Source organism: Schistocerca gregaria, unplaced genomic scaffold (genome assembly GCF_023897955.1).
Source record: "Schistocerca gregaria isolate iqSchGreg1 unplaced genomic scaffold, iqSchGreg1.2 ptg000728l, whole genome shotgun sequence".
Taxonomy (NCBI): domain Eukaryota; kingdom Metazoa; phylum Arthropoda; class Insecta; order Orthoptera; family Acrididae; genus Schistocerca; species Schistocerca gregaria.
Window position 1 is genome coordinate 149531 of NW_026062105.1, and position 23013 is coordinate 172543.

Below are 23013 nucleotides of genomic sequence, written 5' to 3' on the forward strand. Positions count from 1 at the left end.
AACAGACTTCGATTAAAATGTCAGCTGTTTATTAGTTTAATCAATTGACTGATCTCGTATCCATGCTTTATGAGATGATAGAATTAAGAATAGACTCTATATGGATGTGAAAAGTTGTGACTACAACTGAAACCTATTATACATGTACAGCACAATTACCGATGCCTGTGCCTTATGTATCGTTACCGCTCTTTGTCACTATCGATCACGGATTCCATATCTATCGTCTCAGAAACCTTTACGGATACCAACGGCACTTCTCGTTCTGATGGATTTCTTGCCTTCAAACTTTCATGCCTATTTTGATAATTTTTTTGTGATTTTTTTAATTGATTTTTGTCTCTTATTGCCTTCGGGGTGGACTTCGTATCACCTTCTGATCAAGGGCCTCTCTCTTTTTCTCGATATGGTAAAACGCCTGGTCCCTTCGTATCTCCAAGAAAGTCTTTTGACCAGGTTTCACTCGGCTTTCTTTCAATCCTTCAATTCGATTTTTCGATCTACAGCCGTCCTTAAAGCAAATCGTGCCGCTTCTCGAGTGAAACTGTGTTCAAAATGGAGTGTCTACCAGATATTTCCATCCAAATGTCTTGGTTGGTCATGCCATCTTCATGACATTACCATTTCTCTTTCTCGGCACTCTCTTTATGCCGCTCAGTACGAATCGACTGTATTACATACTCGTCCACCAAAAATTCGTAAAACCATATACAGGTCCCTATCGAAAATTCAGATGTGCACAAATCAGATGGAATTCGCATCTGCCGGTTTAGAAAAGACTGCAGATTTTAGACGTATGAAAAGTTGCTTATTAAATATCTCATATTTTTTATTGATTCTGATCATCATCATGCTTTAATTGCTTTTTTTCTTCCTGTGGGTCTCATAGTCGTCAGTGCGAACAATGAAAGGAATATTTTTAAGCCGTTATTGTTCACTTTCAGTGTGATTGTCGCTTCTTGGACGGCAGCAGAGTACTACCGAGTCCACAGATATGTTCTACATCGTAACTGGAGACGTTACAAGTCTCAATTTACTAAAACGCTGCATCAATCAAATGCTAATCGTGCCCACGAGATCGTCATTCGAAGATTGAACTCAGATAATCAAGGTTTTTTTGTATGTGCGTTAAGAGGAATTCAAATTTGTTTAGCACATTGATTGCACTCCTTTGGCTCAATAACAGGGATCGGCTTATGAGCTTTTGAATTTACGATTTTTCTTTACCTTATGTACTAACTCTTTCATTTATACGACCTGTCATTGTAAACAAACTCAATCCCGTCCCTCTAAACGCGCATCTGGTTATATTCGTTTCACATAATACAAATTGGCGGTATCACCCCCGTTTAGGCGCTGCTTCAAGAAGGTGTATCTGCCCGACTTGAAAATCTAACGCTCTATGAAACAGTAATTTATTCTTTAGTGGGTATAAACACAGGTATGATAACTCGAATTTGTGCAAAAATGATTATTGTATAATGCCGCAAACTCATCCTCTTTTACATTAGCCATCTTTCTATTATGGAGGCTCCCCATCTTGAGCACCCGATTCATGCTCAAAAATTTTACTCATACCTGTAACTCCGGTCTATGTCGAACTCTTCTTACAAGGTACATTAATTGCTCTCTTTGTGTTTTTCTTAACCGAAAATACTCACCTCAATTCAAGTGCTTTTTCTCATGCTGGATCGTTTCATTTCATCTTCAACACATTAGCCTTCTACAGTTTTTCTCAAGCTGCTGTCCCTGAACTTGGCCGAGAATATTTTTTGGCTGCCGTTGTCTCTAGTGCTGTTTTCTCTAACTTCTGTGACCACTTGTTTTCGACTTTTCGTAAAAGGCCTTGTCCCAGCCTCGGCGCGAGTGGCTATGTTTACAGTATTTTTACTTTTGTTTCTCTCACTTATCCAAATCATCATGGTCTCCTCTTTTTTCTTGTCCCAGTTCCGCTCTTGACTCTGTTGAAATATCTCATAGTGTTCGACTCAGTCGGATTAACCGGTGCCTGGACACGTATTTTTAACATTCAACTGGGTCATGCAGCGCATTTAGGAGGCGCAGCCGCCGGCGCGGCTATTTGGTGGCTCGCTCAGCCTCATAATCGAAAAAAGCTTCGTAATTCCATGCCCCCAGAACTTGTTGAACTCTATTACAAAACCTACGACTTTATTATACTAAACAAATAGGGCTTCTACTCAAAGAGATACTTTGGCTCACACACGTCCTGAAATGCTTGTAAAATTGAAAAATCCGATAATCTTGCTATAGAATTTAGATTTAGAAACTGAGCCTCACGGATCCGCCGTGCTGCATCTAGAAAATTTTTTAGGAGTTTATCGTATTTTTTTGACAGCTACATTTTTGTGCTTTTTTTGGAATTAGATAAGCACTAACACCCTCTGTTTAAAAACATCAGGGGGTGGTCGCCTGTCAGGTTCAGTCTCATTGAACTTTCGGTATGCTTTTGAGATCAGGAGCTTTCTAGCGTGTGCTGGATTTTGAGCTTAAGCGATGTTCAAAATGACAGTTCTATGTGATGTTCACGGGATTTGCGTTTCTCTTTATCATCTGCAGTGTGCACACGTATTTGATCTCAGAAAAAGCGGTTATAATTGACACGTCGCGTCAGATATTTTGTGTTCCCCTCTTCGTCGGACTTGATAAGGGAGTGACTGACAGGTTTCTCTCAGAAATGTGGACGATACACGTCTACAACGAGCCGTTGTGTACGTTGAAGTTATTTTTTTGACACGTAGCAGATTATATTGATGGCTGTCCCGAAACCTAGCCTTCACGTCCTATCTATTTGAATGTGAAACCTTCACGATTGGCCGGCTGGGTACGGCGCACATAAGCGCTCCAGATCACTTTGACTCCTGACCAGTTTGGACATTAACGTCTAGTTCTAGACGCAGATATTACAATTCGGTTCGATTCTCGGATTTCAAGGAAGCATGCCTTGTTGACTCTGTCGTGCGACAAGGATCATTTTTTCAGGTTGAGTATTGTAGACTGTAGCAAATATGGAACTTCTGTGAATGAGCGGCCCGTTTCCAAACTGACGCCGACGGAGCTGCACGATGGCGATGTCATCACGCTCTGCACTAGTCTGCCATCGGTGGAGTCTCCGCGATTTGATAAGGGGATAGACCTTTCGCCTTCCGAAAAGGGTTGTGGACAAGTTGGCCCGTCGCTGAATTCTGATTTTTCCGAGTTAAAGGTTCGAAATCCAGTTTCTCACGCATTTCCCATAGTTGTACGATACGTCGAACAAACATTCTATATTTCCGGATACACAAAAAAGCAGAAGTCACGTATTCGCCAGAAAGTGTTGTCAATAGGGGGCAGGATTGCATCGCGGCTGGCCGACGCGAGATACATGGTTAGTTCAAGTGCCAAGCTATCGGTTGATCTTATTCTCACCTTGGTTTTGGGAATACCCGTTGTGACTGAGGCATTTTTTATTTCTTTGCTTGACAGAAGACGTCTGTGCGATCCGTTGCCAAACCCGGAACTGTACTTACCGAAGCCGGACAAGAAGTTTCCGTTTTCTGTTGAGGAGCTAAAATGTGATCCAAAAAGACGTTTTTTGCTGAGGGAGTGTTCTTTCATTCTGGTATTCGATTCTCCTCTCATTCGTTGCTTCAAACCTATTCTGGCGTCTGCGGGCGCCACAGTCTTATCAGCTAAATCGAAAGACGACTACGACTCGGGGTTAAAGTTGGCGACGGCGTCAGATGGCTCGAGATTGTCTACACGAGCCTATTGCATCCATCCGATTAAATACTCGCCAGACTCGGTTTCCAGGTCAGAAGAAGAAGCTCATCAAGGCGCAGCCAAGGTTGTTCATTATTTGGAAGCACAGGGAATTCAGTGGACGTTCGCGAAAGAAATCGCGATGGCGATCCTAAAGATTGACTTAGGGCATTTACGCAACGAATGCGAGATCGGTTCCATCTTTACTCGCATGAAGAGAGAGTTGGCGCCCTTGGAACGAATATCCGAAGAAATAGCATGTTCTTACAAGAAACGGAGGTTGCGAAGTTGATGCCTCAGGGGCTCAAGTCGTTGCGCTCGATATGTTCGCAGCGCGTTCACGCAGATAGATTTATTTGCTTAGCTGCCGTGAAAGACAAGTTTTGTATAATTTATATGAAAAAGTCTGGTATGTGTATGCACTAAATCGTACATCGGTCTATATAATCTTTAACTTTTAGAAAATAAGGTTATTCATCTCCGACAATCGCGCGCCTTCCGGGCGTAACGTACTTAGACCGGGGTCCAGGTGAATGGGCTTATTTATCCACGGCTGAACCAAACTTTCGATAGAATCCAGCTCTTCGTATCGAATGCGATTGAAAATCTGTACCCTTTCCAAGTATTCCTTTTGGCACCTCTTTGCAATGTCTAGCGCCCACTCCATGCACTGCGCGGCAGATGGCTGAGCTACTCTAACCAATACCATTCTCTCGTACGGTATTGGATTGTTACTGTGGTGCTTTTGCATTTGGATTGCCGCATTTCTGATCGCTTGCGAAATTTTATTGTACCGTTCCCTACATCTCGTTTTCCCAGATTTGCGTAAGAAATTATCTTGATTTTTATTCACGCTCTTTACACGTACAATATGCCGCCTAGTTCTCTGAGGATAGTGCTGAATTCTTTCAGTCGGTTTTGATTGATCAACGCGTCAATCTTTTCAAAATTGCGCAATACGCCCCATTCGTCCGGACTCATTTTAGACGTGTCTAGCTTGGTTATTTGGGAAAATTTCGCGAGGCAAAGCTCTGATCGGCGATCATTGGCTCTCCAGTCCTCCAAAGCCTTGCTTAGGACAGCGAGACATTGGCGATACAAATGTAGGTCCGCAGAGGTAGGGGATTCCGACATTCGCTCCAAGCAAAGGAAAACTGTTATAGATTCAGGAACCAAAACTTTTTTTTATCGTTCTAAATAAAATCTGGCGAAAACGCCACGCCAACCATACAGGGGTCTTTCAATGTTCTCGGAGAAGGGGTCGAAACGTCCGGACGGCATTGCGCGGGAGCCACGACGCAAGCCGGGCCAAATGTAACTGCATGTTAAGAGATACATGTACATACGCCTGCAGGAGCTCAATCGCGATGCGCGTACATGGTCTGTGAAATGCGTCGTCGCGAGAATGAGGCCTCCTTTTTAACAGGCGCTGACTTTGCACAAGAAAGAGATTTGAATCCAGATTTTGGGCGATATCAAAGATATCAAAAAAAACATTAATTACTTTTTCAAAAGTGCAAATTCGTAATAGAGGGCACGACGTCGCCGTATCGCTCGACGCTAGTGTGAGTGTATGCCATTCTTTTAAAACTAGGTATGGCGATTGTCGACTAGACCGTAAGCCAAAGCGGTTGACTTTGAAATTTTTGTACCGTGACTAACCAATGCTGTCTCTTCCAAGGTTTATGGCTCTCTGAAGAACATGGAGTTAAAAGAGCTGTTTGAGCCCGTGAAAAGTAGTACTTATTGCGCGACAGAGAATTTAAGAGTGTCGAAGACAATCGATCTATTTTTATAGCATTAGACTTTTTGACCGCTCTTTTCTTCGCAGAAAGCCAGGCGGCCTCAAGCCAGAACGCTGGCTCAATACTCTCTACCTCGTCAGACGAGGAGTTAGATAGTACGAATGAACGTTCGATGACAAACCGTTTTTTTTTTTTTTGACATAAAAAATAATTTCTTCTTGCGCGCAAGGAGGGGGTATAAGATACGACTACGAGCAAACCATCTACGGCTCTTTCTATCAGAACCTAGCCACGCGCGCCAAGAGAATTTTGGAGGATGACACCGAGGTTCAAAACAAGGCTGAATCCAAGAGCTCGTGGTTCAGTACCGCCTCCGACAATTGGTACAATCGCCCGATAAAATGGATCTACGATTGCATGGGCAAGCTCAGCAAAAACGAAAGTATGGTTTTGATTGTGGTGGTCTCCTCCTTGGTCATGGCTCTCATCAATTTTTTGATTGATCTGATCGTCTGGTATGTCCGGGGAGGGATTGGGTATTTGACGTACTTGGCTGATAATTTTTGGATCGGGTATCTCGTTTACGTGATAAACAAGACGGCGTTTTGCTTTTTTTCACTTCACTTAACGCATTTGATCGAGCCGAACGCAGTGGGGTCTGGTCTGCCTGAGATGAAGTGCATTTTGTCTGGGGTGACCCTCAAAAACTACTTGTCTATGAGGACCTTCGTCGCCAAGTTCTTGGGCGTGACTTCCGCGATCTGCTCCGTGACGCTGATAGGAAAGCAGTCCGCGTGTGTCCATATGACTTCCTGCATCGTTAATTTTCTGTCGTCCATGCAAATTTTCCGGGGTCTTGGCGCCGACCGAAACACGCTCATGCAGCTCCTTTCAGCCGCCTGCGCGATCGGCATTTCAGTGAATCACGGCGCTTCGATCGGGGGCGTCTTGTTCTCCATAGAGGTAACGAGCATATATTATCCGTTGCATTACTACTGGATAGCGTTTGTCGCCTCCATCGGCTCCGCCCTCGTCTCTCGAGTCTTCACCAACACCTTTTGGCATCATCATTACCTCGAGTCCGCAATCATGCTTGATTCGTCTCCCAGAGAGTACCAACTCTTTTTTTACGAATGGTTCATCATCGCCTTTATTTCCGTCCTTCTCTCCCTAATTGGCGTGTTGTTCGTCCGATGTAACGTCTGGATTGTCCAGTTTCGCCGTCGCTACGCGAAGAAGCTGTTTATTTTGGGACCCTTCTTCTACACCATAGGCGTCGGGGTTCTGTGTAATATTCTGCTCTTTCCCAATTCGTTTGTACCGTTTATGGACTTAGACTTTAAAAATTCCCTCACTTACTTCTCGAATGTAGACCTCATTATTCTCTCTACGCCCTTCTCCGCCGTGACTCACGCGCACTCCACATACGCGCTCCTGTACTTTTCCGCGGTCCGGTTCGTCCTCCTGCTCCTTATAGCGTCGACCGCCATTCCCGTCGGCGTCCACACCGCCAACATGACCGTCGGCGCCGCCCTGGGACTCTTCGTGGGCAGGATACTCCACGCCGCCTGGCCGAACGGCATCTCTTCTCCCCACATCTACTCCATCATTGGATGTTGCGCGTACGCCAGTTCGACCACTCAAACCATGTCGACCGCCCTCCTCCTCATCGAGCTCACGGGCGAGGTGAAGCTCGTCTACCCAATTTTGCTCTCCGTCGTGATCGCTGTCGGCATTTCTCACATGTTTACAGTCAACTACTACGACTCGCTCATCATCATTCGCCACTTGCCCTACCTTCCGAACCTCAAGCGCTTCAACGCCAACAAACGCGCCAAAGACATCATGTCAGTGGACATCTGTCCGCTGTATACCATGACGTCTCTCAAAAACATGAAGCAGCTGCTGGACGTCTACGCGTCCAAGGAAAACATCCGCAACTTGAGCATTCCCATCGTCGAAAACGAAAAAAACGTCTTTGTCGGCAGCACCCAGTTCGACCGACTCTACTCGTTCTACAAGAAGCTCCACAACCAACTTACGATCGAAGAACAAAACATAGGCGGCGGCTCGCCCGGCAACCTCGATCTGTCGGAGGAACTGTACAATCTGCAGTTCAAATTGCGGCCGAGGCTCAATCACATTTTATTCGGAAACTCGATTCAGTGCGCGTCGGACACGCCCATCAGTGTAGTTCACGTTATGTTCGCAACGCTGCACATCATAAACATATTCGTTGTCGACAACGGCACTCTCTTGGGCGTCATCACCATGTCCGAACTAAGAGATGCTCTTCAGAAAAAGGACTTATGACTCTCTCAGCTATCCAAATTCAACAATTGATCAAACTTCTTTGCCTTCGTTTCTCGCGTGCGTGTCCCATTGGACGCTTTCGTCGAAATACTTGTTCGGATGGTTCATCTCAAAGTCTCTCGCACCGGGGTGAGTCAGATTAAAGAACAGCTTGCACGCCATGGTGTAATGCCGATTTTCTCTCAACCTGAACAGCTCTTCTTGAGACTCCATGTCGATTCCAGACTCAGTAAAAATTTTTTGCAGCGTCTTTGTGCTCGCAAGCTTGTACGGACACCCGTGAACTTGGTCGCCCTGAGCGTCTGACTTAATGATGGCCTGACACGAATACGGCGTGTAGCTTTGCCTTCTCCCCTTTTGGCCGTAACTGTGCTCAATCACGTAGGCATATCCGTTTTTTTTCCAGCCCTCTTCACCGTATTTTTTCACAATTTCTCCGTGCCAAAACTCCAGGCTGTCTTCCAAGCTGACCCCGATGCCCTTGATGAACAGCCCGTACTGTATCCTCGCCTGGTGTCGCAGGTGGTGCTCACGCAGCAGGTGAACGTGCATGACCCTCATGCAAAGGGGGTAGTGCGCGCCGACGAACTCAGCCGAGTAGAGGTCCCGAATGGTCACCTGTCCTCCCCCCCCGGAGGCCCGGTAGGTCGCGCAGGGCGGCGCCCAGTGACTGTTGGCATACGCCAGAGACAGCTTGTCCAAAACCGGCATTATCCTTTCGTCCGAGTAAGTCGGGAAAAAGCGATATGCGAGCTCTAGGTCCTGGTAAAGGCGGTCTTTGTACGCGTTGAGAATCAAATTGATCAGGTCGTCTTCCCGTACGAAGGCGTATCCGTTCGCTAAATAAACCTTGCGCGCGGCGACCAAATCGATTGCCTTTGCGAATGGCACGCGGTAGTGCTGCGTGTTCAGCACCTGCTCCTGAGATGGCTTATTCGCGCCGTGGAAGTTACTGCAGGATTGACAGGTTTTCACCAATTGATCCAACAGACTTTTTTTCTCGTCCATGGGAACCGGGTCGAATCGCAAGTCTTGGCTTTGCAGCAAAAACTCGCCGACCACGTTCGCCTCCGACCTTTCCATCTCAATCCGAAAACTCAGCAGCTTCGCCTCCCACTGCACAAACCACGCTCTGTCTTTCGGGGACCTAAACGCCAGGCGAAGCACGAAATGAGAGATCACGTCTCGTCGAATGTTCTCTTGGTAGTCATCGCTGGACGCTCGAAGCGGCCGTCAGTCGCTCTGTGCAGGGAACACGAAAGTGAACGCAAAAACCGCTCGCAGGCGAGACGCACTCTTCGGGATGAGACAGGGGTAAATAGCTTTTCAATATTTTTCGGACAGCCTGGATCAGGCCATCCCTTTTGGCCGTCTGGTGATTGGACACAGCGGACTCTATTTCCCTCAACGCTTTTGAGACCGCCGTTGATAAACGCCTCCGTTAGGACCGCGAGAGTCTCCTCTCTCTTTTTCTTACATCGATTACAATTTATGGTCGGTACAATATTTTTATGCACATTCTCATCGCACCTCGAAGTCTCGCCAGAGCGTAGGTTTCGAACTCCTCCAAGGTGACGCGTCCGCGCGGCGGAGTCGGGTAGAGACTTAGCTTGCTTCGATACGCAAACTGGCCGTCGTCGTAGCCAATGTCTAGCTTGGCCCTTCTGAGCCTTCTTCCGGTTTCCATGTCGGGTAAGTGCGGCGTTCGCTGGTCTCCTCAGTTGCGCCTCGGAGAAGCAAATGGCTGCGCGAGGCCGGCTCTTACGGAACCTTTAGGGAGAATAGCAGCGAGCGTACAATTTCGTTCGTTGTGACATTTTTTTTCGGGGCGATTCTCCCCCCCTCTTCGCGGGCGCGACTCGCCTGCTCTTTCGCCTCCGTACTCGCTCGCCAGAGCACGTTGCGATGATTCCTTGATCAAACAGGGGCGGGTCCGAAGCGACGAGATGGGGCGCGTCGCGTCGACTGCGTACCCGCGCGTTTGACAGGCAAAATTTTGCATTTTTTTCCCCTTCCCCCCCCCCGCAGAGAGTGGCGGGCTCTACTCCGTGTTTGGAGCGACGTTGCTTGGATTCTCTGCGGCACGCGGTTTTGCCGCGCCAGTTTAATTTTTCTCTCTGCGAGTCGACGCAGCTACGCCTCTACTGAATCAGTTTGACCTTGAAGTCGGCCGCGAGACCATAGTGGTTGCTGGCGTAGAGGTCTAGAATGCTCGAAATTGGCTCGTTTCCGAACAAAAACATAGAGACCGGCTCGATAATGCACTTCGACGCCGGGTGGTGGGCAGGAAATCGCTCGTCCTTTGATTGGTCAAGACAAGGGTTGTAGTTGAACAGGATGCGGTCTGGCCTCAGCTTCTTGGTGCCGTCGGAACCGGGCCATTTTAAAAAGCCGTAAATGCCGCGACTGTAGGTGTGCCCGTTTTGGCCCTTACACAGGTGAGGCCATAGGTCGATGTACGGGCTCTGAATGTTCGCCTCTTCTTTCTCGCTGTAAAAGTTCAAGCACCCGAGGATGATAGAGAAGCCCTCTGTGCTGACATATTCAAGTTTTTGGTAGAGGTTATCGAGCTGGGCCTTTCGTTTCTGCGTTTCAGAGGGCTTGTCTCCGAGGCAACAGCAGCAAATCCACAGCGGGACGGCTTCCCCGAGAATGATGCACCCGGAGACCGCGCCCTGTCTGCCGTACACTTCTTTGTATAGTCGAGCAAATGCGAACCTGGAAATGATCAAATTTTTTTTCTTTTTCCAGTCGCCCTCGATTTCGGACAGATAGTAGCCCTTCTTGACCCACGCAGCGCTCTTGATCCTCTCCAGGAGCTTATCGCAGACCTCGTTGAGACAAATGACGTCGGCGTTGAGGCTGGAGAGGAGCACGTTGATGATGTACTCCCACCGGGTGCTGTCGAGAAAAAACCAGCCAAAATACGGTTTGTAGGTGACATTGTAGGTGACGACTCGTAGAGCTTCGGGGGCCGTCGCCCGCTGCGCTTGTCTCAGGTGCGAGAGGGACGCCGCGAGCCAGTGCTGCGTTCTAGTATCGAAGTAGTAGTAGGGGATTTTGATGAACAGGCTAGAGCCCTGTTTAGGCGGCAAAGGATTGACAACAATTTGTGTTGCTCTTGACGATTTCTAAAGGTAACGCAAAACCAAGTGAGTTTTGGAGAATTTCAAAGATGGAGCCATATCCGCGTGGGCGAGCGCGTTGGCTCGCGGTGAAGCTAGCCGAGCGGATGTGCGACGCAGACGGTGTTCGACCACCGACTCTCGAGGGCCGCGGCGTCGAGAGAGGAGGGTTGTTCCTCGCGCGCCTCCAGCGTTCGTACCAAATCCAGCGCCCCTTTTTTGAACTTTCCGGCGAAGAGTTGAAATTTGTAGAGTATCGAAAGAAGCAGGGGGCAAACGCAACAAAACAAGGACAGCAACTGGAAAAGCTTCCTGGAACACCATCTTAAAAAACGTTGCTTACATAGCAAAGCATCTGGCATGTGGTATCAATCAACTGGGAAGGAAGGGCCATAGAGAACAGCGAGAAGCTCTGTGAGACACACGTGGAACGCGGCGCCACAATAGACGCGGCCCAGATAAATATATACATACCACCCTGTCGCCTGGCAACAGCTGTAAATATATATACATACGTTGTAGTGTGACAGAGGAGTCACAGTTTCCTCATAATCTAAGAGTTTGTACGCAATCCACCTAGCGTGTTCAATGACGCGCGGAATCGGTGGACGACGAACATATGCGCGCCACCTATTTATGGAAGTGGGTGTACCTGGGCTGTCCGCAAGACGGGTTACAACCCTATGCGAATATTATGACAAAATAAGTAAAAAACAGGTCATCACGTCCGCGGGTTTTGTTTGTACCCACGGGGACTTTTTATCGTACGGTCTTCACGCAGCTCTGCGACGCGAGCGCTCAAATAGGCTATGTATAGGCCGCGCGTGAGCGCCGCTGGCGGTGTGTAGGGGCGAGGGTCGCGAGCTCGTCGACACGAAACAAATTTGGTAAGGTTTCCCCCTTTTGGGCGCGGCAGCAGTGACTAACGCGCCGCCGGCTTTTCTGGCAAACTCCTCTTCGCCGATACCTGGAGCTTGTCGTGCTCGGCCTTGGATTCCTCGAGCGTGCGGGGCACGTAGACCCTCTCGATATTGTTGATGACGTCGTCGACTTCGAACTCGACGTTCAGACCCATGTACACGCCGCACTCCATCCCGGGAGAAATCTGCTTGACTTCGGTCTTGAGGTGGCGCAATTGGCGAATCGGGCCCTCGAACACAACTCTGTCATGACGCAAAATTTGACAAAGTTTTTTCTTGAAAGTTCCTGAAACAACGTGGCACCCGGCGATTTTGACGAGCTTCTTCTCGATCTTGACGGTGAACACTTGCAGGACTTTCGCGGTGGCCAGGACGTTGATGACTTCCCTGGGCTTGAGGTGTTTGGATAGGATTTCCTTCGCCCAGTTGATGAGGGGGTAGACGACCTGGAAGCACTGGACGGCGATCTTTTCCTGTTGCGCCAGAACCCTCGCCTTTTCGGTTATGGAGACGTTGAACCCGATGATAGAGACCTTGTTTTCTACGAGAGAGGCCTCCACGATGTCCCGTTCGGTGATTTTGCCGACGGTGGTCTTGGTGATGCGTGCCTTGACCTCGTTTTGGGGAAACGAGTTGAGTGCGTCTTCTATGAATTCGAAGGACCCCGCTGAGTCGGCGTGGATGGAGAAAGGAACGATTTTGACTCGAGATTGTTCTCGCAAGATTTTTTGCTGCTGGGCGTATTCCAGAGGGTCAGATCCGAGTTCGACGGCGTGGAGTTGGTCCCTCTGCTCCAGTTCCTTTTCTTGGAGTTGTTCGGACTGCAGTTCGTTATAATACCGCTCCGTGGTGACGTCGCAGATGCAACTGTGGCGATACGCGGCCGCGCTCTTCACTTTCTTGTAACTGTCACACGAAATCAGCTCGTCTCCGGGATTGGGCCCCACATCCCACCCGAGGACGGAAAAGGGCTCTCCCGGCTTGACCGTAGTGATGGCGTTATCGTTTTCGTCCAGTAGACGTTTTACGGTCCCGTAGCCTCGACCAGCGATCATCGCATCGCCCTTCTTCAGAGAGCCCAGTCGCAGGATGCAGTTGGCTACAATGCCGTGAAAATGGTGTTTTCTGACGTCCAGTATGTCCGCTTCCGCGAATCCGGTAGGATCCGCACGGAGGTCCAACTCTTCAGCCTTCAGCAAAATGGCCTCTAACAGCGCGTCCAGTCCTTGCTTCTTCAAGGCCGAAATTTCCACGTCCAACACGTCCCCTCCAAACTGCTCCAAGATGACGCCCTTCTCGGCGAGCTGGTATCGCACTCTCTTCGTGTCGGCGTTAGGCTTGTCGCACTTGTTGATCGCGACAATAACCTCACACCCAGTTTCCTGAATGTACCGAATGGTCTGTTCCGTCTGTTCTTGCACGCCAGAGTCCGCCGCGACCATCAGCACGGCAATGTCGGTAACTCGCGCGCCGCGCTGCCTCATTCTGGAAAACGCCGCGTGTCCCGGCGTGTCGATAAACGTGATCGTCGTGTCGTACGCGGCGACTTTGACAGAAAACGCCGCGATTCTCTGAGTAATGCCAGCCTTCTCTTCAGAACAAATGTTCGACCCCCTCAGCGCGTCCAACAGAGTCGTCTTGCCGTGGTTCACGTGCCCCATGATCGTAACGACGGGAGACCTCCGCGGATAAGCGCTGAGATCTTCCGGCAACTCTCGAGGATATATATCGTCCTCGACGTTCTTCCCTCGCACTGGCACCCTTCCGAATTCAGTCACTATCAAATCCACCAACTCACTGTTCAAAAAGGCGTCCGAAGTCGTCGGGCACTCGTTCATCCGAATCAACACTTTCAACACGTCCACGGTCCTAACCCCAATCGCCGACGCCAGCGTCTTGCTCGAATACTGTCCGGACAACATCAATTCCGTGCGCTTTCGACGCTCCAGCTTCCAGGACCGCTTCTGGTTCTGCTTCTGAATCCATACTGTAGATCCAGTCTTGGCTGTCCTCGGCTTTCTTGCCTGGGAGTAAAACTATTTTTTTTTTTGTCAGACACGCATCCCGGTACAATCGTTCGCACACACGCGGCGCACACGCAATTCTCACCTCGCTCGCGCCCGGCCACTTCCGGCCCGCGGACCTCTCCACTCCCTCCCCGCTTCGTGCACCGAAGGAGACGCCAGCTCTTTGTAGGAAAATCGGGAGCCTCCAGCGATTTCTCTCCCTCGGACACCCCACCCCCCCCCCCCTTTTTTTTTTTTTTCGAATACTCGGCCGTTCGACCCTGTACAACTCCACCAGGCGAAACTCTCTCGACTCGAATACTCGTACCAACCGTACCTTCTTCTCGGCTCTTCCAGCCTGCGTTACGGCGCCCCACCTCGATCCAAAACACGACAGCAAGACCGAGCTCATCATTCCGGTGCTCCGACTTCGCCCAATTCTAGTCCGGTCAAGGCCAAATACTTGCAACGCGTTAAGGCGCTCACTCGACGGCACACTCTCGAAAAAAAGTTTTCTGGCGAGGCTCTTTTCGTCTCTGAATTCAAAAAAAAAATTTTACACCGCGAACAGGATGTCTTTTCCCCACCTCTTTTGCTATCCGCGCGTCCATCGAAGAAAAAACGAATCCAACCCACGTATGCTTAGTGTTTCCATCCCACTGATATCATGGCGTTAAAACGCATAGATGATGTGCATCACTCTTTCCAGGCCGACCCATCTCAGGGGTGAACGAAACCCCCGACTCAGCGACGTACTGCACCGGCTTTCGTGATCGGAACTCTCCGTCTTCAAAAGGCCGAAAAATGAACGGCTCGCGCTCGAACCAATCTTAAACCCGAGCCACCACTAAAAAAAAAAAATAGTCGTTAAAAAACCTAATCTTGGCGCTCGAGGCTAATCACGCGTTTGACTCAGCCTCCGTACCTGCGAAATACGTATTCTTCATTTCTAATGACTTTGGCAAAAAAAAGGCGCCGCAAACTTCTAAGGAAAAGCTTTGATCGTCGCGCCTTTATTTTTCATGTAGCCAAAAAATCTTTATTGTCCTCCATTTATTTATTATTGCAATCGCCTTACTTGAGTAAAACCTGCGCCGAGCTGTTACTCGCCCTTCCAACAGTGTGCTCTTTCACCTCAAGCTTCTTCTTTTTTTTCTTCTTCTACAGGAATGAGGCCTAATCATGTCCGACATATTTAAAGGTACTTAAGAGAACAATGGTACTACTTTTTTTTTCTCGCTTCGGCCTTCTGCCGTCTGTGAAACGTGCGAAAATTTACACTCGAAGCTTCTCGTTAGGTTGGTGCGATTCTGATCTAAATTCCGTCAAAGAACTTGGCTTCACTGAGCACTTACGTGCAAGTGACATGCAGCGACTTATTCAATGTTTATCTAGAAATACCGCCCTCGAATATCTGGATTTGTACGACCAGCCCAATCTGACAAATCTTGAGCAACTCGTCGCCTCAATTTTGTCCCATCCAACTCTTCGATCTGCTAATTTCTTCGGCTGCGAACTGGGCGATGAACTCGCCTTCTCTCTCGCTTCCTTCCTCTACAATCTGCAGAAGCCCAACTCCTGCTCGGGCGCCGAGGGCCAAACGAAGATCGAGGCTCTTAACCTCGGCAAAAATGCACTTACCGCCAACGGCATCTACGCCCTTAGCGCCGCCCTGGAACATAACAGCACATTAAATCGACTCAACCTTTACCATAATCCTATCAATTCTGATGGCATCAAGAAGCTCTGTCATGCATTGGCCGCTCATCCCTCCCTTCAAACACTAAATCTCTCTGGAAACCCTCTCTCTTCAGGTTCCGTTCTTTCCGTCGCTGGGCTTTTGGAGAGCCCGTTCTGCCAAATTACCAGCATCTGTCTGAGCAGAACCGAACTAGGCGATCACGGCACACTGTCAATTCTCAATTCCATCAGATCTATTAAAAAAGTCACGAACTTGAATCTGTCGTACAACGGTATATCGGGCACTTGTCTGGCTCTCAACTCTTACCTCTTGACCGACCTGAAGCTGCGAATTCTATCATTGGAAGGCAATCTCCTGGGCATAGATGGCGCTAGATGTCTAAATAGCCTTTTGAAAGACAAACAATCGGTTTTAGAGCACTTAGACATTTCGAGTTGCTCCCTCGGGCCTGCAGGGTGCAGCGTGATCGCCTCCGCGTTGGAAAACAACACCTCCTTGAAACACATAAATTTGAGCGATAACCAAATTGGAGACAGCGGTATAGCCTTTCTTTCTTCCAGTCTGCCTTGGAACTGTCACCTCTCTCATATCGATTTGTCTAAAAACAACATCGAAGATGCGGGCGCGAAAACGCTCAGCATCGCACTCACCTTCAATTCTACTCTGTCCAGCTTGATCCTCTTCAAAAACTGCATAAGCGAAGCCGGCCTCGCGTTTTTCGTCCGAGCCATCGACGAACTGAACACCTCCCTTGTGCACCTAGATATCCGGAAAAACATAGAAGATCTGTCTCCGGAATGCGCCCGGCAGCTTTCTCGACGTCTGGAACACAACAAGGACCACCTTTACGCAAGAATTACCTTTGAGGAAAACTACCCCATTGTAAGACAATCCTCTACATACATCAAATCAGCCGATTCCATCCATTTTCTGAACTGTCCCTCCAATCCATACGAATTTTCTGAATTGCTAAAAGATTACACCCTTGTCAACACCGGCTGTCTGCCTGGCGCGTTTTTCAATGTCACTCGACTCTCTCTCGTGAACGTGAACCTCCGCTCGGTCCCAGACTTCATCTTCCAGCTGTCCCAACTAACCTATTTAGATATGAGGAGAAACCAACTTCGAACCCTTCCAGCCGCCATATCCGCTCTGACTCACCTGAAAGTTCTACACCTTTCTCACAACTTAATCGAATGCATTCCCTGCTCTCTGACCGATCTGTCCCTTGATATCTTTTCGATCCACGCCAACCCTCTGATTCTCATTTCTCCAGATTGCATTGACCTCCGAGAGCTCTTCTTCAAGTTCCCCAGAGAGACTCGGCTGTTTCGCTACCTGAAATCCTTGGCTATTTCTGAAGACGAGAAGAAAACCCGCCTGTGGAGAACCAGATTGATGATCATCGGAGACGTGAACGTCGGCAAAACTTCGCTGCTTCAAAACCTTCCGGACAAGGAAATCAAAGAAAATGCCCAATACCTGAAGAATTCAGCTGATCCTATGATCGCTACCGACGGAGTCCAAATAGCCACTATCAGAATGAAAAACACAGCCTCCGGCTACTTCTGTGAAGAGCCCGTCGGCGGCCAGAAAGACGCTTCCGGCTCGGTGATCGTCTGGGACTGCTACGACTTCGCCGGTCAGCGCATCTATTATACGACTCACAGTTTTTTCCTGGCGCCGAACACAATTTACCTCGTCGTGTTCAACGTGAAGAAATGCGAGGAAAAATATTTATCCAGAGTAGAGTACTGGATCAAGAGCATTCAGACACGGTGCGGATCGAGTACGACCTACATCTTCCTGGTCGGCACCCATGCGGACGATGTCACCGCGAAGGACTTGCCGCCTTCTGTTCGAATACTAAATCATCGATACCTAAAGACCAGGGACGCCATGGGCATGTTTTTGGTCAACAACAAGAAAAAAGGAGACTTGGTCTGGAAGAACTTGAAGAAAACCTTATGCGAAACGGCAATTAAATTCAAACTCGTCGGTCAACTCTATTCAAACTCAATGATCAAACTCCAAAAAGCTCTGTCCCTAATTTCGCCTACGGTACCTTTCATTACCTATCAATCGTTTCAATTCCTGTGCGCCAGCATGCAAATTCCAGACCTCCAAGTTCCAGAACAATTGGAGCAGCTGACGCAACTCGGCTTCGTTCTGCATTTCCAACACACCGGCCAGAATCGGTTATCGGAGTATATTTTCATTCGTCCACAGTTTTTGTGTGATATGTTCGCCAACCTTATTACCACCAGACATAACATCATCAGAAATGGCCTCGTGAATCGACGCGAAGCCAGCTTCTCTTGGCACAAAAAAGGCCTTTCCATCGACGAAGACCAACTGTGGGCTTTGTTTGAAGCATTCGAAATCGTCATTCCAGTTAGACCTGAGTATGCCTCTGAGCTGACGGCCGGTAAGACCGAACAATTCACAGCCAGCGCCAAAGAAGATGGCGCAGGCCCGAGCCAAATATACATCGTTCCAAGTATGCTTCCGAAGGCAACTCCGAACCTATTGGACACCTCCTTCTTCGAAATAGACGAAAATTTGGAACCACCTATGAACAGGTTCGAACGCATTTATCAATTCAAGTTCCTGCCCTTCAAGTTCTTCAGTATGCTCATGGTCCATTGCTATAACAATCGCTCTTTGAAAGTTTTAAGCCCCTGGAGATGTGGATTCTTTTTAGTCTTAGACCAAGAAAAAGCCAAACTTGTGTTTTTTCCGGACACCTTTCGATTAGAAATAACGGCTCTCGGGATTATTCCGTGCCCTTTACTTATTTATATCACCAAAACCATCGATAATCTCATCAGCACATGGTATAAGTGTGCCGATGTCAATCTGATGATAGTCTGTCCCTCTGAAACGGGCACGTTCAAGCACTACATTTCCAAAGAAAAAATAGTTATGGCTCTGCGAAAGGGAATAAAGACTTTGGTTCGAGGCAACCAAACACTCAACCTTGAACTTCTTGCTCCTGAAATTTGCATGTATTCTCATCGCCGGTTGGAAGTCGACGCTGCCGATGTCCAGCCCCTATCTTGCCTACTTGGACAAGGTGGTTTTGGGTGTGTATATCTGGCCTCTTATAAAGGCGAAACTGTCGCCGTCAAATCCTACGATAACAATTTCAGTACTCAACATAAGACTGAAGATTACGAGAGCATTGACGCCTATCAACAAGCCCAGTTCAACGCCATAATACAAGCCAACTTGGAGCACCATCATGAACTTGAAATTATGTGCCTTCTCGACCATCCCTGTATCGTAAAAATCAAAGGCTTTTCTTTTTCTCCTCCCATCATTCTAATGGAATACGCTCAGTATGGAAGCCTAGAAACCTACCTTTTTCCCGCTAGTTCGGACCAAAAGCCTTTTCCTTGGCCGTTCCGGCTACGAATCGCGCTGGATCTCAGCCGTGCTCTAGAATACATGCACTCCCAAGTCCCTCCAATCTGTCACCTAGATATTTCTCCAAACAACCTAATGGTGTTTTCAGTCGACTTCCAAAACATTTGCACCCCTGTTATAAAATTAATAGACTTCTCGCTCGCTACTTTCTTAATGCCCGGCACAACTGCACGCCGTAACAACGAAAAAGGCCAATATCTCGCACCCGAGGTACTATCTGGCCAAGGGCAAACATGCAAAAGTGATGTATATAGTTTCTCGATTGTCCTATGGCAGCTTTGGTCCAGAAACTCCCTCACTGGCATGACTGAAGTCCAAATTAAACGAGGTGAAAGACCAAGTTTTGACACTTGCCATACCGAGGGCTGCATAAGTCCATCCTCTTCCGCTTCATTTGTTTCATTAATTCAAGCGTGTTGGGTGCACGACCCCTCTTGCCGACCTGAATTTAGTTTTATAAAAAATGAGCTCTTAAAAATCTGCAAAGAAGAAGGTATCAACACCTCAATCTAAACACCATAACTAAAGCGTACTCGCGCGTCACTCAGGACTAAACCAAATCTTGTATCGGCAAAACAACACAGTCTAGAATTGGCCAAGTCTTTTTAAGATCGGACTCCGCAACTCCTTGGTTGACAGGAAAACGGAAAAGGCTATACATAAATTTTCAAAATTTCAAAACTTAGCAATTCCTACGAAATTTTACAGGCTTAGATCAGAAATTCAAACTAACAGAAAAAACCCCACCATGGTATGAATGACGTTGTTTGCTCTGGAAGGCAATTGACTAGAGAGACGCAATTTAATAGGCAAAACCAAAATTCTACTATCAACTTTAGAGCCTTTTTTCTTTTTGTCTTGTCAAAGAATATATAATTGTATAGCTAATAATATTAAAAGCTAGCGCTATCATAGCTTTAGATATTTGACCCAACTGAATTTACGTCCCAAATGTGCATTTTATTAATCTTAACCTACGTGTGAATACTAAACACTGGAACATTGGCATTATCTTGCACAAATTTAAATTGAGAATCCGTTTATTAACGGCCCATTTGAACTGCCTATTCTTGTAAAAATGCTTGTTGCTTACGCGCTGTATCAACATTAGTAATGTTTTAGTTAATCACCGTATGTGGACGATATCTAGCTGCAAAGTAAGTAAGTAGGGAATTCATCTAGTATCTCGAAGTCTGCAATCTCAACGGCATTTTTAAAAAGGGTTTTATATTACACAACGTTGGAGCGACCAACACCAGTCATCAGAATCAGATACATGAAAAAGAAGGGGGCTTTTGACTTTTAGGGAGAGTGATATTTGCAAATATCACATAAGATGATTAAAAATATTCGAATATTTTAAATTCTCAAAAGCCTCGTGTATCTGAAATTGATAATTTTGAGGTGATCTTCACTGATTCTCTAAATAACAAAACTGTAAAACAAAATCTGTAATGCATATACGCTGTACATAGCTGCGAACCGCTAAATTCGAAATATTCATGATCTTCACAGAATCAACAGAAGCCGTTGTCAGGCACTGCATAAAATGCAAAACTACTGGCAGAGATTAATTTACTTTTCGTAGTTAAACGCCTGTTTTAGTAAATTTATATTTGCTTCAAAGCACGCATCCAAGCTGTTTCATTTGTAATATTCTAAAATTTAATCCAGTCTCGCTGAGAGCATGATTGAAAGATGCAATACCGGCCAAAAGCGTAACATAAGGCAAAAACCATCTAAAGTGTTATTGTGAGTTATTTTATGACAATTGCTATAGCACAGTCTAGCATATGGGTGCTGATGGCACTTACATGCTGTGAATGTTATTATGGTAGAACAGCATTATGTTAATATCAGAAAGTATATTAATCATTGACAAAATAATAGTAAGAAAAGCGTTTCATCTCATTAAAGGGGTGTTGGGATTATCTTCGTTGTCTTGAGATGGTACAATATGACAACAAAAATAAACACAAAGTTATGACATTATTTTGTCTTGTCTTCGATATGATACGTCATCTTTCCATATTCCCTCAATGAGTGTTTAAGTTGATCGAACATAGAAGAGGCTGGAGTGATGAGTCCATAGTCTTTTTTCATATTTTCTCGATCAGTGGCCATGATTAGAGCTGCTTCTGCACAGGCAATGCCAGTTGAATCGTACGGTCCGGGACAGTGAATGCGTAACCTTTTTTGATGTCCCGCTGCATCTTTGCCATCAACCCATATATCTATAGAGCAGTTTTCACGCTCACTTTTACTTGGCCCTCCGCTGGGATTACTGTGCTTCAACAGCTGATTGCGCACTATTTCGAACTTGGAGAAGTACATGACTATGATCATGATAAAAATAGTCCACAAAAGCCAGAGAGGTGGGAACCGAGGTACCAGAATATACTGAGAGTACGAGAATTCAGGCGACCCTGTCGTAGGCTCATTTTTTTGATTTGTCAGTTTGATGATCATTAAATCAGCACCCTCAACAAACGGGATAGCAAAACAGCTTAGTGGTTGATAATAATGACAACTTGCGCGATGAGATTTGCTAGCTTTTGGTCTTTCAGAGCTCGAGGTACGAGGGGTAGGCAAAGTTACGTCTTTATTTGCCATACTATAGACCATTGTATGCCATGTTCCATTAGAAAAGGACTTAGCATGTTTACCATTACATCTAACATATGTACTTGCTTGAACAACTTTAGATTCCTTGTCAAATTCTTGTTTCAGCATTTCGACTGCTACATCAGTCACCAAAGAGCCTATGCCGCAAGCAGGGAGCAGGTAAACTTGACGATCGGCTGCCATCTTGTCATATTTTTGAATAACGTCACGGATATAAGGAGGTTCGCCTGTTACGTCTATATAATCTGTTGAGGCTTCTACACAAGCTTTCACCACTGGCTCGCCGAATTTTCGATAGGGTCCTGAAGAGGTTTATAATATAGGTGGTTGTAAAGCCGCATCCGTAGGCAAGTGTGAAGCAGTAAGGGATAAAAATTGTCAGAAATATGTTTGGTTTGCAGGCAAAATATTTAAAGTGCGATGATTTCGTACCTACAAACGAGCAAAGTACTTTGGTCTTTAATGCTAACTGAAGTACCTGGTCGTAGTGATCTGAGTCGACTACGAAATAGTCAATAGATTGGTTGCAAATTTTCTTTTACAATTAGATAGTTTGAGCCACTCTGGCGTTAATAAGTGCTGTGAACTTTCATTTAACGACTAAAAAAACGCGCGAGCATTGGCACAGATAAATGCCATTGCTAGAGAAAGCATATGGATATTATACTTACCGATAGGTTCGAAACAAGTGCTTTTAATTTGTCTTCACTTCTACCTGAGACCGCCCATTTGGCATTGACATTCGGTCTTCTGGCCAAATATTCTGCCGTGATGGTTCCAGAATACCTTTAAATTTTGATTATGTAAGGCTAAGTGTATCATCTTTATATGTAGGTAAGTGACGGGTACACACAAATTCTTTCGAAGAGTGTGCAGACTCCTGATATTGAAAGAACACTTAGAGTGAGCCGTACCCAGTAGCACCATAGATGATCAAATCGTATTCCTTTTGCGTGTTTGACATAATGCTATTTAAGAGGTTTTGAATGAGGCTTGACAATAAAAGAATAAGATTTGTCAAGTTCGAGTCTAAAAATAGGGGATGTGTACATAAAGATCTCTATTTTTAGTTATCTAAGTTATCAAACCTGCGCCGTACAAATTTGAAATAGCTCTAATTGATATTCGAAGTATGAAAGAGAATAGCAAGCAAAAAAGTGCCAACCTTTAAAAAATTATGCTTCCAGTAGAAAGATTGCGCAGTAAAGCTGTCTATTTTTTGCTTGTCTAAAAAATTAACGCTCATGTCTGGAATATATTATGATGTATCAATGAAATCGATATTTTTCGCGAGCACCGAAACTGTATTGTTAGGCAATGTAGTTATGACAAGGACTGCTTCTTTTTTCTAGTCTAAATGATCAATGCCTTTGCTTTATAAAGTTTCTT

At 46.6% G+C, this 23013-nt stretch overlaps 6 protein-coding genes across 7 annotated transcripts; 2 read left to right on the forward strand and 4 right to left on the reverse strand.

Moving 5' to 3' along the window:
* Positions 1-237: 237 nt before the first annotated feature.
* Positions 238-2273, forward strand: LOC126320599 (presenilins-associated rhomboid-like protein, mitochondrial). The gene is made up of 5 exons (XM_049994071.1): positions 238-794; positions 890-1119; positions 1354-1441; positions 1512-1614; positions 1673-2273. The coding sequence occupies exons 1-5, from the start codon at positions 269-271 to the stop codon at positions 2187-2189; spliced, it is 1464 nt and encodes a 487-aa protein (XP_049850028.1). The 5' UTR covers positions 238-268; the 3' UTR covers positions 2190-2273.
* Positions 2274-5261: 2988 nt separating this feature from the next.
* LOC126320598 (chloride channel protein ClC-Kb-like) lies at positions 5262-8085 on the forward strand. Of its 2 annotated transcripts, none has more exons than XM_049994069.1 (4): positions 5262-5353; positions 5441-5495; positions 5591-5659; positions 5734-8085. In XM_049994069.1, the coding sequence occupies exons 2-4, from the start codon at positions 5462-5464 to the stop codon at positions 7815-7817; spliced, it is 2187 nt and encodes a 728-aa protein (XP_049850026.1). In that variant the 5' UTR covers positions 5262-5353; positions 5441-5461; the 3' UTR covers positions 7818-8085. The 2 variants fall into 2 exon arrangements, with proteins under 2 accessions (XP_049850026.1, XP_049850025.1); XM_049994068.1 differs by having other exon boundaries at positions 5441-5498; positions 5734-7817.
* Positions 5688-9600, reverse strand: LOC126320600 (uncharacterized). Its single transcript, XM_049994072.1, has 3 exons — positions 9348-9600; positions 9113-9227; positions 5688-9030 (listed from the first exon to the last, which is right to left on the reverse strand). The coding sequence occupies exons 1-3, from the start codon at positions 9502-9504 to the stop codon at positions 7848-7850; spliced, it is 1455 nt and encodes a 484-aa protein (XP_049850029.1). The 5' UTR covers positions 9505-9600; the 3' UTR covers positions 5688-7847.
* LOC126320601 (uncharacterized) lies at positions 9113-11542 on the reverse strand. The gene is made up of 3 exons (XM_049994073.1): positions 11458-11542; positions 11143-11318; positions 9113-10948 (listed from the first exon to the last, which is right to left on the reverse strand). The coding sequence occupies exons 2-3, from the start codon at positions 11302-11304 to the stop codon at positions 9959-9961; spliced, it is 1152 nt and encodes a 383-aa protein (XP_049850030.1). The 5' UTR covers positions 11305-11318; positions 11458-11542; the 3' UTR covers positions 9113-9958.
* Positions 11543-11662: 120 nt separating this feature from the next.
* Positions 11663-14360, reverse strand: LOC126320579 (translation initiation factor IF-2-like). Its single transcript, XM_049994044.1, has 2 exons — positions 14206-14360; positions 11663-13898 (listed from the first exon to the last, which is right to left on the reverse strand). Exons 1-2 carry the CDS (start codon positions 14281-14283, stop codon positions 11865-11867), a joined length of 2112 nt encoding a protein of 703 aa, XP_049850001.1. The 5' UTR covers positions 14284-14360; the 3' UTR covers positions 11663-11864.
* Positions 14361-20489: 6129 nt separating this feature from the next.
* LOC126320563 (saccharopine dehydrogenase-like oxidoreductase) lies at positions 20490-22610 on the reverse strand. Its single transcript, XM_049994022.1, has 4 exons — positions 22539-22610; positions 22296-22410; positions 22057-22159; positions 20490-21926 (listed from the first exon to the last, which is right to left on the reverse strand). Exons 1-4 carry the CDS (start codon positions 22586-22588, stop codon positions 20989-20991), a joined length of 1206 nt encoding a protein of 401 aa, XP_049849979.1. The 5' UTR covers positions 22589-22610; the 3' UTR covers positions 20490-20988.
* Positions 22611-23013: the final 403 nt, after the last annotated feature.

Excerpts from the sequence above, each read along its gene's own strand:
- LOC126320599 (XM_049994071.1), top strand. The coding sequence starts at position 269 with ATGGATTTCTTGCCTTCAAACTTTCATGCCTATTTTGATAATTTTTTT. Across the intron at positions 795-889 it reads AAAGACTGCAGATTTTAGAC|TCGTCAGTGCGAACAATGAA; the intron begins GTATGAAAAGTT and ends TGGGTCTCATAG. Across the intron at positions 1,442-1,511 it reads TTTAGTGGGTATAAACACAG|CCATCTTTCTATTATGGAGG; the intron begins GTATGATAACTC and ends CTTTTACATTAG.
- LOC126320598 (XM_049994068.1), top strand. The coding sequence starts at position 5,462 with ATGGAGTTAAAAGAGCTGTTTGAGCCCGTGAAAAGTA. Across the intron at positions 5,499-5,590 it reads GTTTGAGCCCGTGAAAAGTA|AAAGCCAGGCGGCCTCAAGC; the intron begins GTACTTATTGCG and ends TTTTCTTCGCAG. Across the intron at positions 5,660-5,733 it reads GTCAGACGAGGAGTTAGATA|GAGGGGGTATAAGATACGAC; the intron begins GTACGAATGAAC and ends CTTGCGCGCAAG.
- LOC126320600 (XM_049994072.1), bottom strand. The coding sequence starts at position 9,504 with ATGGAAACCGGAAGAAGGCTCAGAAGGGCCAAGCTAGACATTGGCTAC. Across the intron at positions 9,228-9,347 it reads CGCTCTGGCGAGACTTCGAG|CGTTGAGGGAAATAGAGTCC; the intron begins GTGCGATGAGAA and ends CGGTCTCAAAAG. Across the intron at positions 9,031-9,112 it reads CCCCTGTCTCATCCCGAAGA|CGATGACTACCAAGAGAACA; the intron begins GTGCGTCTCGCC and ends TCGAGCGTCCAG.
- LOC126320601 (XM_049994073.1), bottom strand. The coding sequence starts at position 11,304 with ATGCCAGATGCTTTGCTATGTAAGCAACGTTTTTTAAGATGGTGTTCC. Across the intron at positions 10,949-11,142 it reads AAAAAGGGGCGCTGGATTTG|AAATCGTCAAGAGCAACACA; the intron begins GTACGAACGCTG and ends CGTTACCTTTAG.
- LOC126320579 (XM_049994044.1), bottom strand. The coding sequence starts at position 14,283 with ATGATGAGCTCGGTCTTGCTGTCGTGTTTTGGATCGAGGTGGGGCGCC. Across the intron at positions 13,899-14,205 it reads CTGGAAGAGCCGAGAAGAAG|TTTTACTCCCAGGCAAGAAA; the intron begins GTACGGTTGGTA and ends AAAAAAAAATAG.
- LOC126320563 (XM_049994022.1), bottom strand. The coding sequence starts at position 22,588 with ATGTCAAACACGCAAAAGGAATACGATTTGATCATCTATGGTGCTACT. Across the intron at positions 22,160-22,295 it reads CACTTGTTTCGAACCTATCG|AAAATTTGCAACCAATCTAT; the intron begins GTAAGTATAATA and ends TAATTGTAAAAG. Across the intron at positions 21,927-22,056 it reads AGTACTTTGCTCGTTTGTAG|GACCCTATCGAAAATTCGGC; the intron begins GTACGAAATCAT and ends AAACCTCTTCAG.